The 15,471-nt window shown below is 48.2% G+C and overlaps 1 protein-coding gene across 1 annotated transcript in view; it reads left to right on the forward strand.

Annotated features, from left to right (window-relative positions):
• Window positions 1–15,263, forward strand: part of PLD1 (phospholipase D1) — a gene marked incomplete at its 5' end in the record, with an annotated part of 34,946 nt that extends 19,683 nt beyond the window's left edge. Inside the window, 8 exons of the mRNA XM_010169884.1 lie at window positions 3,681–3,791; window positions 4,513–4,601; window positions 7,821–7,934; window positions 9,392–9,441; window positions 10,455–10,589; window positions 12,981–13,134; window positions 14,379–14,493; window positions 15,039–15,263. Of these exons, the coding sequence (XP_010168186.1) occupies window positions 3,681–3,791; window positions 4,513–4,601; window positions 7,821–7,934; window positions 9,392–9,441; window positions 10,455–10,589; window positions 12,981–13,134; window positions 14,379–14,493; window positions 15,039–15,263 (993 nt within the window). The remainder of the gene's footprint in view (window positions 1–3,680; window positions 3,792–4,512; window positions 4,602–7,820; window positions 7,935–9,391; window positions 9,442–10,454; window positions 10,590–12,980; window positions 13,135–14,378; window positions 14,494–15,038) is intronic.
• Window positions 15,264–15,471: the final 208 nt, after the last annotated feature.

Below are 15,471 nucleotides of genomic sequence, written 5' to 3' on the forward strand. Positions count from 1 at the left end.
GGCTCTTTTTTCTGGAGCTCTCAGGGTGTGCATCGAGGTCCCTGCATGGTTTCTGCTTTCCTGCAGTCACAGGAATATCAACCTCTTCCCTGTCCAACATATTAGTTTTGGAACAGAGGGCTGCAATACTCATGTCTCCCTTCAGTGGCAGAGTCCAGTGCAGAAATAAGCAGATACCTTAAAATCTTTCACCAACTTTTTTATCCAGAAAAACTAGAGCAATATTGTTGTTGTTCTTGATATTGAATCCTTTGGGTGGCCACCAGCCAAACCCACATTATCCCCATTTTGGTGCTGTGTTAAAGACTATATAGGCAAGAAGTTACTGCCCTGAGGTACAATCCAGCACCCAGGGAATGTCCCTGGCTGTGGGGTGATTGTAGAAAGTCTGGCTGATGGTTTTCTTGTCTCTGAGCTTGTTTGCAAATCTGTCTTCAATTGTGGGCAGATCAGAGGAAGAGGAAACACAAAGGATCTGTGGGGTTTTCAACGTTGCTGCAAGCCCCAGCCCTTGACCTGTCAGCAACAGATTTTACCCTCGTTGTACCATCTGGTTTTGCTCTCCTTTGTCAGAGTTGAGGAGTGGGAAGGCATTTTCAGGAGGATAGGGAGAGAAGGAGCAGCACTGACAGGAGCTTTCCCCTGGGCAGGGCGGGGGAATGCAGCGTGCATGGGAAACCATGTGGAGGTACAGGCTGGGAAGGAGGAATGTCAGCTCCACAGGTCAGTCAGACTTGGTCTCTCATCTTCTTTTGTTTGAACTTCTGGGCTTTGCTCACAGTAGCAATGTGATCGCACATTGATTTTTTTACAAGAATCAAATAGGCAGTGCCAGGTTTTTTCCATCTCTCTATGTCCATTCCAGAGTTATCAGCCAAAGTCGGCACTGCAGAAGATGTGACGTGGTGAGGCAATATCCAGTTCCTGGTGTAAGCACAATGAAAATTTAATGCTCTGGCAATGGCTAACGCCCTTACCTCTTTGAAGTCTTGCGTGAGAGCTTGCATTGTTCAGGATTTATGTGCTAGCCCACAGTAAACATCACATTTATTACTGTTGTATTGATTAAAGTAGTTAAAAGAGTGACAAGCCTGTTGGTGGCCTCGTCCTGCTGTCTCCTCGCCTGTCGCTGTGGCTGTGGAGCTGTGCTGTGATCAGTGCTGGCTGCTGAAGTGATCCAGGTTAAAAATAACTGTATTTTGAGGAGGTCCAAGCTGGAACACTCTACAGCTGTTCTGCATGTGGAGCAGAGAAGAGGAAGGCAGGGAAGGGCAGGTGGATGATGCCCTGGGAAGCTGTGGGGCTGGAAAAGGATGGTCCTGCATGATGGTTCATTGGTATCTCTGGTTTGGAATAAACTTGTCTCCCAGCAATAATTTGTCTTTCAAAGCAAGGGAGTTTGGTGCTATGAAGCTCCCAATTCAGAAAAGGACTTTTATTCCTCATTCCCAGAAGTTTCAGCTGTTGCTGTCATAAATGAGGGTGTGGAAATGACTTTGCTCAGTGCAGCGCTCAACAGCTTATCTTGAAAAGAAAAGCTTCTCTTTGGAACGTGGACTAAGTTAACTAGGAAAAAAAAAAAAAGATTAAATATCAGTACTTTGTACACTAGGAAGCTACAACCTGCAGCTACGTGCTTGGTGACCACAGGTTCTCAGTGCAGCAGGACAAAAGGCAGGGAAGGGGCAATGTGGCTGCTCATCACCAGCTGTGCTGGTGAAGGTGGAGGGGCTGTGAGCTCCTGCCCAGTTTGCAGCTTGAGCTGAGGCTATGGAACAATCAGCCTGTTTTCTACTCTGTTTTTCTGTCCTTATTAGTGCAAATGATGGAATTTTGTTCAGGAGCTTTGTCTGCTGTGTTGCTCAGTGGGGTTTCAGCACCACCCAGCCTGGGGCGGGTGGGAGCACGCAGCATTGGCTTTGTAAACCAAATAGATGATTAAAACCCCACGGGCATGAGCAGCATTGCCTTGCAGAGGTTTATGCAAGCGAAGGGCGGCTCTGTGGGACCAGCACAGGCTGTGATGGTCCTTGCAGACAGGCTGGATCCCTCACTTGAGCATCTGTGACTCCAATGTTCAGTTCGGGAGGTTGCAGGCTGCTCCCTCCAGTTGGCCAAGCGAGCAGCCACGTGGGAAAGCTGCAGGATCCCTTTTTTTTTGTGACCTGTGGCAGAGGGCTTCTTCTGTCCCAGGGAAGCAATTAGCTTCCACATTAGGAGTCATCTGCTACTTAACAGCAGTGCCCCTCAGTGCCACCTCCAGAGATGTTCTGGAGACCAGAGGATTTGGTTATGGCATGCAGCACCTGGACGAAAGGGCCCAATCCTGATCTACGGGTGTAGTGCTCTAGCTGATAGGGGAACTAATGATCCCTCGGAGGTCCTCAGCCATGCCATGGCCAGCAGCCAGCTTTGATGGTGGATGGTGATGACAATGTGACCGCAGAGCACAGGGTCAGGGTATCTCAGGGGGACAGGGAGAGTAACATGGAGCAAAGCAGAAGCTGGACATGGCGAACTATAAGAAATCCATGGGAGGGGTTTCCAGGGGAAAATGTTGTTGAGCCCCAAAAGAGATCAGGATTTTGCACGTACTGACACCCACGTTTCACAGATCATCAGCACTTGGATATTGTCCCATGTGTGACTGGCCCCCGGTGTTGCTATAATGGCCATATTGACATGTTTTAAGATTACTGTTTCAATGTTTTTTGTCTTGACTATGTTTAAAGACAGAGTACTCACCAGTCATTATTGCCCCTGAGCACTTACTCTGCCAGCACTTAATTAAAAACTACATTTCCATCTAGGAAAATGTCACTCAGGGCATAGCACCATTAATTCTTGATTCCAAGCACAAGGTAGGAGATGCTGCAGCATCTCTGGCGCTCGGGGACGGGAAGATGTTTGCTGTGGGGCTTGCTCAGCCTGGCCCAGAGCGTGAACAGAGGTTGTTTCTCATATTGGTCTGGCTCTATTGCACAAAAACTACAGGAGGCAGAGGGAGGAGGACATCCCCTGGGGATCTTGTGGTATCTGCTTTAAAAGTGGGTTTCCAGTAAAAATAAATAAATAAGTGTGGGCAGCTAATCTGTGATGAATTTTAAAAAGTCATATCCCAAATCAGATGGTTTGTGCAAGAATTTGGTGGAAGAAACAAATGACCTTGAGTGCTCAGGACAAAGACATGGCCTGCAGTATTAGTCTGACTCATTATTTATTGCATCTTTGTGGGGAAAAACGTGTTGCCCCAGCTGGCAACCAGCTTTAAAAAGTGCTGGAGAGGAGATCACTGATGGGATGTGTACCTCTAAAGCTTGTAAATTTAGGTTGTTTTAAAAAGCAGTTTATCATAAGAGCTTAAGCAAGAAAGAGACTTCTGTGCCACTTTGATTGCACCCCGAGCTGCTCAGGTGGGAGAGGGCAGTAACACAGCAATGAGACAGGGCACTTAGGTTTTTAATCTAAACTTTATTAAGCATTAATACTGTTTTTGAGCATCCTTTCTCCTTAGGACAAATGCAGTATAAAGGGTAAATGTTGCACGTTATTACCTTGTTTAGTGAAATCCTGACAGGCAAACGGTGCAGGGAAGAGCGTTGCCTCTTAAATAATTCAGTTGCGATGCTGTCGTGTCCTGGATGGGACAGAGCTGAAGTTGTTCATCTCTTGCTTTCCAGGTGATCCGTTCTGCTGCTGACTGGTCAGCTGGCATTAAGTACCACGAGGAGTCCATCCATAACGCCTACGTCAGCGTGATAGAGAACAGCAAGCACTACATCTATATCGAAGTGAGTGGCCAGGAGGGACAGCAGTAGGGTCGTGATGCTCAGGGCTGAGCTCACAGCCATCGGGAGGGTAATTCTACTTCTTGAGGTTTGGTCTTAATTTTTTATGAATTTAGACACACCTGGATATTAATACAGCATCTGCTCTGAATTTTTGGGGCTGTTTCCATTGACTTCAGTGTGGTTTTGGACCAGGCTGATGGGTATGTACCCTGTCAGCCTTCTGACCACAAGGTAGAAAAAAGTAGACCTCTCCTTTATAAGCCTTTTTGCCAAATTCCCAGCAACTTTGATGGCCTGTGCAGTGGCCTTCCTGTCCCCTCCATGGCTTTACAGTGTCCCCTGTGCATGCCCAGACCTCCCACTGACTGGGCTAGTCTACAACCTTGAGCTGCAGGGATATCCTATGTTAAAGTGACTCTCAGTGCTGGCTGAATGGAGACACTTATTCTCCTCTTTGTTTTTTCTTTTTTTTTTAGCCTCTTGTTAGGATGTTCTTTATGTGAACTTTCTAAGGAGTGTGATTAATAAGGACTAATTCATTCCCTAAGCAAGCTCAGACACATACATCATTTAAAAATATTTTTTTTAAAAAAGCATCCACTGAAATGGCACACAGAACCCAGCTATCTTTAGTTACTCGTGGCCTGAAATAAAGCATGCAAATATTATTTCATTCATTGCTGGCAGTGCCTGACAGTAGCTTTCCTTGCTTTTCCTGCAGAACCAGTTTTTTATTAGCTGTGCTGATGACAAAGTTGTCTGGAACAAGATCGGCGATGCAATTGCTCAAAGGATTCTTAAAGCTCACAGGTAACCTGTTCTTAACAAGGCAATGAAAGTCTTCCAGGGACATTTATGTGGTGTGGTGTAAAATAATATCTTAATGGATGCAACTGTACAGTAGCTGTTCCAGTGCAGTCAAACAGCTGCTTGTGTTTGCAGCAGTGAGACTCTTTAGTGGTTTCTTTGCAGCCAGAAAGTGATTATCTGGACTTACCCTGATGCAAATACGTTTTTAACTATGGAACTTGTTTAAGTCCTTTATCCCCCGGTTCAGTGACACCTTTGCACCATTGCCAACCAGTCTTGAATTGTGTGTTAAGGCAAGTTAATGGGTGAGAAGGCTGAACTGGGATTTGTGGCTTATTTAAATGATCTGTAGAGAGGATTGGCTTCAAGTAGGGGAACCAAATGCGTTTGAGGATTGGACTGCAGGGTTCAGCTCTTGTTTGAACAACTTTTTCTGGTGAGTGCTGGAGGGTATTTACAACCTGCAGCCATGACAAGGGGACTGTTGTTTGTTCCTGGATGGATCAAACCCAACCATGTTTTCAACACTCCTTTTACTTCAGCACGCCTAACCCTGTGCTAACATTAATACCACAGGTAGTGGTTTGTCTTTGCTTTGATCCTGGACAGTCTTGCTTAAGGTTCCTCCCCTGGAGTCTCTTTTTAGGATATGTGTATGTCATAGCCTAAAACTGTATCCTGGTCTTGCTGGGCTGATATACAGAAAACTTTCTAAACTTCTTCCTTTCATCTCTCACTTGATTTTTTTGCCATACACTGAGACTTTTCTTGCAATTATTATTTTTTCCATATTGTAGTTGTCCAGAGCTATACAGGAGCTGCTTTCCCAGAGGTGCTCTCTCCAGAGTGGCAGAGATTTCTTCCTTTTTTTTTTCACTTGAGCTTGGAAATTCCCACTTGGGTGAAGGCAACCGACCCAAGACAGACAGACACAGAGTATGGGGCAGTATCTGCAAGGCTACAGGAGCTGACATGAGACAGGCTTTGTTCAGAGGTGCTGTGGAAAGAGGAGCACTGTTCAAACCAGGAGAGCTTGGGTGTTATCTGTTATGCCATTAACAACAGGGCAGAGTAACTAGGTGGAGTTGCTGGTAATCTGTAATGCATGGCCCAGATGATTGAAATGGGTTCAGGATGAAAGGCTGGGGTGGATTTTCTCACCTGGGGTAAATGAGGAGTAGTGCCAGTGCTGTGCCAGGTGGGAAGCACAGGAAAAGCAGTGTGACACAACGTGAGCCCTGTGATATGACCATGGATCTGGGACAGGTCCAGCCCTGAACAGGATGGGGCTGAGGTGCAGGCAAGTGGCTGGAAATGGTGTTGCTGGTGTTTGCATCGCAACCTTGAGGCTCTCGGGCAGCTGGACAGTGTCTCTGTGTGGTGTCCCCTTGGAAAACCTCTCTGGATTGGGTTTCCTTCTTTGGGAAACCGATTGACCTAGGCCCTTTGCATTGGTTTTGCCTGATTTTAGCAATTTTAGTAATGCTGCTGAGACAGCAGCAAATTCCCCAGGTAATATGTGAAGATTTTCCTGTTGTATAAAGTTTATACAGAGGGTGTCATTCTGTCCAGACGTCAAAAAGTCTGACACAAAGGGGAGTCACACAAATTCTTCAGTGACCCATTTTCAGATGTGATGCTCACTTCTGTATTGCTCTAGTTTTATGCAAATATTGTGCCAGCTTAATGTTGGTGATTCCTAACTGAATATAAGATTCAAATTCTACGCACTCCAGAGTCCTTGGCATTGCCTAAGATTGCAAGTAAATTCAGACCTAAACGGTTTATATCAAATGCTCATGTTCCAAACTGCCCTGGAAAAAGAGCATAGGTGACACACAGATGTTTAATTGTAAATTAAGTTCTTTAGTTAAGCTTGTACACTTCTCGCTCTTGTAGACTAAATATTTTCCACTGATGTAACCAGTAACATTCTTTTCTAGGTTTCCTCTTTTTTCCATGGGTGGCTCTTTAACTCCTTTAATAAACACTGGGCTTAGACAAACAAGCTGCTTTTTTTGCAGAATGCTTTTGTTGGTAGATCTTTTTTCATGATACAAACAGGCTTCATTTCAAAGTCTCTTGTTGTGTATGTTAAGACCTCATTAGCTGTTTCTGAGGCCTGCTGTCAGACTAGAGCTAGTTTACAGTGGATCACACAGCTGTAAGGAAGTGCTGGCTGAAATTAAAGGAACACAGGTCCTCAAAGTCTCCTTCCCAGCCCAGACAAGACCTCAGTTCTTAATGATTCCTGTGTCCTTAAATCCACAGGCATGACTTGTCTGAGGAAGGAATACTTTTAACTAAAACTGCAGGCTGGCTTATCTTCAGACTCCTCCTGAAATGGTTTTGTCCTGATTAAACTGTGTTTGCCATCTAGTGGCAGCACCCTTCAGTGGAACATCCTCCTCCTCCTTCTCCTTTGGATCACAGACCAGGGGGTCGCTGACACCCAAGGGTGCCTGGAAAGCGCTGGCAGAGCAGATGTGCCTGGAATTTGTCAGCAAAGAAAACCCAAAAGTGGGCTTTAAGAAAATGCCCAGGCAGTGCTGCAATCACAGCTTTGGTAACCCTGGATGAGGTGACAGTCAGGGGACAGTTTAGTTTGCAGATGTCCAGTGGAATTGAGTTTTTGTAGGTTGTGCTGTATCAATTCAATACTCACCTTCCTGAATGATCAATGTTTTGCTTGTGCCCAGAGCTTTTTCCACCTTTTGTGGTGTTTCTGACTGCTAAAAAGATCCCACCAGGGATGTGGTGGGAATGTTGGATTAGAGGGTGGTTTTCTGCCTGTGGTAGCTCTGCAGTCTTTGCTATGCTCTGCCAGGGACTCGTACACACCAGTCTGCACCAGTATCCGTGTGACCGTTGGGGTGCTCAAACAAACTTTTATAGTGCAGACACAATCTGTTAAAATAATGAACCTGACCTTGCACTTCAGTGAAATTGTGTTTCTTTTCCTTTAGCTTCTTTTGTTGTTTGCTGAGAGTAAGTTCTTCCTTTTCCTCCTGAAGGTCTGAGCGCTCACCACAGTACTGATGACAGCTGATGAAGACCTGAAACTGGAAATATGCTCCACACTTTGCTCCCTTAAAATTTGTGTAGTAGCTTTGGATGGAAACCAAGTCAGTCAACACAGGGAAAGGGAAACCAAGGGGACTCACCTTGTACAAAGCTGTAACGTTTGCAGGCTCATGTTCCCCCAAACTATCGTTTCAGGGAAAACAAACGTTTCCGAGTATACGTGGTGATCCCGCTGCTGCCTGGGTTTGAAGGAGACATTTCGACTGGCGGGGGGAATGCGCTGCAGGCCATCATGCACTTCAACTACAGGTACCACAGGCAGCCCCGGGGTGGGCAGGGCTGTCAGAGACCTCCCTGTCCCCTCTGCAGCTCCAGCTGCTGTCAGCGTGGTTGTCACACCAGGTGTTGCCCACACGAGCACGCAGCGTTTGGAAAAGGAACGTAAAATTGTTTGTGTAGTTTTCACTTAGCACTTTAGTATGTTAGGAAGTGAGGTGATGCTAGCTGAGAGAGGAAGTGTGGTGGGTAAAGCCTGGTGCTCTCTGTGGGGAAATCCCTGCTGCTGCCCTTGGCACAGGGGGTCCCCCCATCCCTTACACAAACCCCCCAAAATTCCTGGCTCGTCAGCTGCTCCCTGCACGCAACATAACACTGCCAAGTGCATTCACTTTCCTTTTAGCTCATCACATCAGGACTTACTCACCCCTGAGGTCTCTGCCCTCCTGCTCTACAGTCTTGCTCTCCTTTAGGCATTTAGTTCCTCCCAGCAGCATCCCCATCACCGCTGTGCCTGGGAGGGAGCACCCAGCCCTGTGGATTCATTAGCTCAGGGGATCCACTCCCGCTCTGTCGGGTGGAAGAGCTGGGCTCTGTCTCCAAATCTGCCTTTCTGGCCAGTACTTTGCCTGGCTCTGTCCATCGGCACCACAAAGGCAACAGCATCTTCCCCAGTGCTGTTCCTCTGTTCCAGGGTGGATGTTTTTGGGGACACTTGCAGCACAACAGGTCTGGTGGGAAGGACTGAGATGCAGCAGTGCTGGGTAGCCCTGCACTGGGAATGGGACATTGAGGAAAGCTAAATGGTCCAAGACAAGGTGGTTTTACTGGAAAACTGCTGTGATATGGTAAGGCCAGGACACAGTCAGTCTGCAGAGACTACTGCTGCCTCAGGAGTGAAATCTCCCTTGTCTGCTGGTCTGCAGGGGTCCTACCACACCTCTGTAAGGACATGTGGGGCAGAAGATGCAAGCAGAAGGAAAGCAGCATGTCTCCCTAACCAGGCCCTTCTGCCTGAGCTTTCTTCTGCAAGGGCAACCATATGTCTTGAGAAATTGCCCATGGGTTGGATTTTTTTAATAAGATGCCAGCTGTGGCTTTTCCAGCACAGCCATTATCACACAAACTCCCTGACCTGGTGTTCTGCACGTGGTGACTTTCTTGATGTCCCTTCACACTCAGACCTGTAGCGCAGATGGTAGCAGCCCTGTTAGTAACACATTTATCGTCATTGCAATGTGCTCTAGGAGGCAAAAATGCTCCCCAGCTCCTACGCGGCTTGGTACGAGCTCCTGCAGGAAATGAGCAGTCCTTGATCCAACAACAGACATTTGGGGAAAACGTGTGCTCTGGAAGCTCCCTGTTTCTCCTGCTTGCACAGGGTGTTTAAGAGGCATCTGTGTTTGCAATTTACCTTGCCCAGTTCTGCTTCAGCATATGCTGTTGCCTCGAGTGGCGGAGGTGCTGACGGCTGCCTACCTTCTTTCCAGGACCATGTGCCGAGGAGAAAACTCCATCCTGGGCCAGCTGAAGACAGAGGGTAAGAGCTTTATTCTTCTCCTTCTTGTTGCTTAGTCTAGGGACACTGCTGTTTGATGGATACATCTGTCACACATAAATCAGATTCTCCAGCTTCTTATTAACGTGGGCTTGCTGTGGCTGAGGGGTTCCAGTGTGGACTGGGGCATCTCACAGCAACGTGCGCTACAGGCTCGTGGGGCTGGTGAGCGACCTCCTCCTCTGCTGTCATCCCGTGGTGAGCTCTGTCGGGTCACACAAGCCGTGGCCAATTGTCAGACTTGGTTCTGGGATGCAGCCCTGATGCGGAGGAGGGGAGGACCCCGGGGAGGAGCACAGCGTGGTTGCAGCTGCTCAGGATCGTGTTATCTGGAAAATGTCCTGAGCGGGGTCACGCTCCTGGGAGCGATGAGCCCTCGGCCTCCCCCGTGAATCCCACCCTGGGTTTGTTTCTGGCAATTGTTGAACGTGGAGAGGAAAATCCTGCCTCAGCAGGACGCTGTTCCTGACTTGTTTCCTCGCCCCGAGGATGCCTGCTTGAATTTGCTCTGCTGGGAATCGGAGCACCATGAAATCCCACATATCACAAATACTAGAGGCGTTCATAATGCCTCATTCGTTCTAGGTCTTTGTGTAAATCTGAACTGCAGACAAGTACATTTGGACATATTTGCCATACTGTGCACGGATAAAACACCTGCTTCCAGCCTCCTCTCTGCAGGATCCGCAGAAGAACAGTCGCATTGTCCAGTTATTTTATGATGTTTAGATCAATTGTGAACACTTGGGTGCTGCACGAGGGAGATTGGGGTCATTTCTCACCAAAGTGGAAGTATCAGAGCAGCACAGAGAGCCCACAGGCAGTTTCTAAAGTCGATTTTTAAAGAAACTTATTTCCATTATCTGTTTGTTTATTTAAAAAAAAAAAAATCACAAGTCAACTGTTATTCATATGGGGCTTTATATAAAGAGGGTCTTTTTCTTCTCTCTTCCACCTCCCTCACCCCATCAGTTTTGTTCTCTTTTAATTTTCAGTTGGAGATAAGTGGATAAACTACATATCATTCTGTGGACTTCGAACATATGCGGAGTTGGAAGGAAAACTAGTGACAGAGCTCATCTATGTCCACAGCAAACTGCTTATTGCTGATGACAACACAGTTATAATCGGTGAGCAGGGGGCTGGACCACCCCATTTTATCTGAATTAGTCCCTTTGCTTCTCTGCCCTGTACTTATTGCTGGCTGTGGTGTTGTGTGCTTTTCTATGCTGTGATTTCTTTCTTGTGAAATATTTTAGTGAAAAAAATTCATAAATTCATCAGGGAGGGTAGGAGGGAGGAGAGGATTTGGAGAGCTGTCATTTAATTTGTTTTTCTAAAATGGTTTGAAATCTCTGTGTAACAGTGAAGAAAATCCCAGTGCAGGGAATATTGTCCATCTGTCTTGTATCAAACTCTGCTCGAGGAGGAAGACTTGTGAGACTTGTCATCTGTTCCTTAAAGAACAGAATGTGCCATAAAATTTGGAAGGTTTGGACAACACGTGTCATTTATCAGCTCCAGTTCCTAAGAATGGGGAAATATAATGAGTAATAGATATCATTTCATCCATTTCTTTTACCATATTTATTATGAGACCATGGAGCAAAGACAAGACCTCAGGCTCAGAGTTCTAAATCGCAGCAGAAAAGCAGAATTTTAGCCTGTTTCTTTAAAGAAACCCTTTTCCATCTGTTATATCAGCAATGAAAATTTTGCCAAAGAATACCTTAATACCAGATTTTGCAAGAATCAAAATACTCCCTTCCCTCAAAGCAGCAGCTCAGCCTGTAGTTTCGGATGACCTGTGGTTAGGTTTGCTCCTCTTTTACCCTTGCAGGGGGCAGATCCCATCTCCAGGTCACAGAACAGCCCAGAAGTGGTTTTATTTTTACAGCAGGAGCAGTGTTCTTGCAACTGTGATGGTCTTGGGGGCCTGAGACAGCTCTTGATTTCTATTTTCTGTGCCTACAAGCCTGAGGGTGGGTTTTTATACAGCACGTGCATCTGAGCTGGCTGGTGTGATGGTGGGGAGACGGTGTCATCCCTTTTCCACCCAAGAAAGAGACACTGCATGGAAATAAAATGCTAATGGAGACACCATGCAGGAGAAGAGGGAGGTGAAAGGATGGAGCTGGGCTTGGCTTGTTCTTTCTCTGGACGTGTTAGCTTCCCTCGAGTTAATTAATCACTGGGAAGGCTAAATGGCTAATGAGTGCCTGGGGGTCTCTTATGGAGCTGGGGGCTGCATCTGGAGATGTTGTTGGTGTTTTGTCATTTCTGTGGGTGAATGACCTGATGATTCCTGTTGTTGGCTGTATCTTGCTGTTCCCTTGGGGCCAACAAGTGTTGTGGTGCCCCCCATCCCTTGGCTTCTGATGGCTGCGTGGGGCAGAGAAACCAATTTAGGGGCTAAAGCCGGAGCTGGTCTCAAGCAGTGCTGCAGGTGTCAGACCCTGGGTGGCACATGGGGGCTGGGGAGCTCCCACCACAGTGCAGAGTCGGAGCTGGAGCCACCACACCAGCCCAAGCACACCCAAACCCTCACATCAGTGGGGTGGCATGGTTTGGAGAGACACCCCTGCCCCCCCAAAAGGCACAGCCAGAGCCACGCTATAGAAATGCAACAGGGGAAACATCTGCTGCCCCCCAGCAGCTTTGTTGGGGACTGAAGTGATTATATCTGAGGGTGTGAGCAGGGAGCGTGGACAGGACACCCATGGGTCCCACCACCAGAGAAGGTGTGTCCCCCAGCACCCCTCTGGAAAGCACCTCTCTCCTTTCTAGGGTTTGGGTTTTACACAGCGTGGGGCAGAGCTGCAGCAAGGACAGGGCAAGGAGTGGAGAAGAACCATCTCCCGTGGTCAGAAGGTCCCTCAGAGCCCTGGGGGCTGCAGCTGCCCGGCTGCACTAGCAGGGATGGTCTGAGCTCTTGTGTCTGCTGACACAAAAGGGTGGTCCTGCCAGGACAGGAGGGTCTGGGTGTTGGTTACCCCACAGCGAGGAGATGATGTCCTTCCTAGATCCCCCTTCTGAAAAGCCCCCACCTTCCAAATGCAAATGAAAAGCTTCCCCTTTTGACACTAGTAAAGATAAGAGCAGATTTACCCCTGGAGCCCGCCCTGTGTTAGGTAACTTGGTATCCAAACCAAATGCAGTTAAGACCTTTGAAAGCTGGAAAATCCTTCAGCAACAGCATCTGGGAAGTTACAGAGAGAGTAAACTTCTGAAAATACGGGCCTGGGCTTGGCTGTGATTTAACCTTCTTCCGAGCCTGGAGCTTTTGAAGGCTGCAAAAAATAGGGTGGGGGTTTTTTTCCCCTCCCCTAAATCCTGTCTCTCGGGGTCTGTGTTTCCATAAGGAAGCCCTCTGGTCAGGGTTTCACCTTGTGAAGACACAGATGGTCCTCCATGGAGGTGAGGGATGCAGCGGGCCTGGTGGGTGGTGATGGAGGAGGTGCAGGAGCATCTCGTGCAGCCACAGTGCATTGTTGTTGGTACTTTGTGTTCCCCCTGGCCAGGCTCTGCCAACATCAACGACCGCAGCATGCTGGGGAAGCGGGACAGCGAGATCGCCATCATCGTGCAGGACAGCGAGACCGTCCCCTCCGTGATGGACGGGGAGGATTACAGCGCCGGGAGGTTTGCCCAGTCCCTCCGGCTGCGGTGCTTCAGGTGGGGCACACAGGGCTGGCTGAGTGGGGACGTGGGCAGGGTGTGCTCAGGCTCACGCCTGCCCACAGCATTTCAAACCAACAGGGCTGCTGCTGCCGGCTCGGATTTAGCATTGCCCGGCCCGGGCTCAGCCCAGGGTTTGCTGCTGTGTCACTGGTGTCAGCATTTCTCACACCACTCCTGTCCTCACGTCAGCAGCTTGACTTACAGATCGTTGTACTCCAGGATTTTGCTGGGACAGATCATAAACAAGGCAGTGATATTTTCAGCAGCCCAGAGGCCAATAACCGTATCCTGGGCTGCACCCAGAGCAGCGTGTCCAGCAGGTCGAGGGAGGGGATTCTCCCCCTCTACTCCACTCTCGTAAGGCCCCACCTGGAGTTCTGTGTCCAGTTCTGGAGCCCCCAACACAAGAGAGACCTGGACCAGTTAGAACAAGTCCAGAGGAGGCCACCAGGATGATCCGAGGGCTGGAGCACCTCTGCTGTGAGGACAGGCTGAGAGAGTTGGGGCTGTTCAGCCTGGAGAAGGCTCTGGGGAGATCTTATAGCGGCCTCCCAGTACCTGAAGGGGCTACAAGAAAGCTGGGGAGGGACTTTTCATAAGGGCAACTAATGACAAAAGAAGGGGAAATGGCTTTAAGCTGAAAGAGGGGAGGTTTAGATGAGATATTAGGAAGAAGTTCTTCACTGTGAGGGTGGTCAGACACTGTCCCAGGTTGGCCAGAGAAGCTGTGGCTGCTCCTCCCTGGAAGTGTTCAAGGCCAGGCTGGATGAGGCTTTGAGCAACCTGGTCTAGTGGAAGGTGTCCCTGCTGCTGGCAGGGGGGTTGGGACTGGATGAGCTTTGAGGTCCCTTCCAACCCAAACCATTCCATGATTCTATGATATTTTGCCTCCAGATCCTGTTTTCACACTATCTCAATTTTGGATGGTGGTGTCTTGTTCTGTTGGAAGTTCCCTGGCTTGGAGCAGCCATCTGGCCCACAACACAGCTGTTTTTTCATGAAGAGCTTTTTCTTTTTCCTTTTTTAATTTCTTTTTCCTCCACCCTATGTCCCATCTGCACTGTTATTGCACAATAAAAAAGGAGAAAATCGAGTAGCATTAAGGCTGACAGACTATTGCAGAGGACAGGAGCGGGAGCACGCAGGGTTTGGCAAGTCCCAAGGACACTTTTCCTCCACTGGCATTCCTCAGGCTGGTGCTTCACCCTCCATGAGCATCCATCCCTTTGTCTTCTCAGGGTTGTCCTCGGCGGCTCCGATCCCAACCCAGACCACCAGGATCCTGTCTGTGACAAATTCTTCAAGGAGGTGTGGATTTCCACGGCAGCTCGCAATGCCACCATCTTCGATAAGGTGAGGAACACGGTGCCTTCCCCCTCCCTCCTTCCCACGTGCCAGCAGCAGATGCCAAAGGGAGAAGCAGTAGTGGGATGGCAGCAGGTCCAGCTCCGGGGGTTGGTCAGAGATGCTTTGAAGGAATGAGTAGTGTTGGCTGCAAGAGCTGTGAACTAGAAACTGGAGTTTGTGGGTCCAAAAAGAGTGACAGCAGCTGTAGAAGGCAGCACTTCTGAGTTCTCCTTTTATTTTTACCAGCTGTAGCTCCAGTGAGTGGCTGTGGTGTACTTAGTACTTGTGGTTGGCCCTAGAAGCAGATGTTACTTCTGATTTCTAATGAGCTTTTGCAGTGGTCAGAAAAAACCCTGGAGCTTCCCCTCTGCCTGCTCCAGCCATATCACAGATAGACACGTACCTCCGCTCTCCCCGTTCTCCGGGCTGTTCATTAAGTCACTCCCATCCCGGGGAATTTGTATGAGATGTTTTGCTCTTTCTCAGGAACTCTGCATTGCAGTATTTCCCCCCCACGCTGACACACCACTTCTTCTTTCTCTTCTCATCAGGTTTTTCGATGCCTTCCCAGTGACCAGGTGAATAATTTAACCCAACTGCGCGATTTCATCAACAAACCCAAATTAGCCAACGATGATCCTGCGAAAGCCGCGGAGGAATTAAAAAAGATTCGTGGGTTTTTAGTACAATTCCCCTTTCGTTTTCTGGAGGAAGAGTACTTGCTTCCCTCCGTTGGAACAAAGGAGTCCATGGTACCCATGGAGGTTTGGACTTAAGAAGATGTGGACTGCTTTATGTTTTAAAGTCTGGCTCTCTAGAGACAAGTTGATGACCGATAACGGGATTTTGGAAAGCTTTTTATTACTAAGAGAGGTGAAAAAAAGCCCTCCACCAAGCTAACGTGCCTTTCTTAAGCATTTTGGTGGAGGAACTTGAAGCAAATCAACACTAGCAAAGGAGAAGAGCAGGAAAAACTTGGGAGTC

Source organism: Antrostomus carolinensis, unplaced genomic scaffold, assembly GCF_000700745.2.
Source record: "Antrostomus carolinensis isolate BGI_N321 unplaced genomic scaffold, ASM70074v2 scaffold17620, whole genome shotgun sequence".
NCBI classification, from domain to species: Eukaryota; Metazoa; Chordata; class Aves; order Caprimulgiformes; family Caprimulgidae; genus Antrostomus; species Antrostomus carolinensis.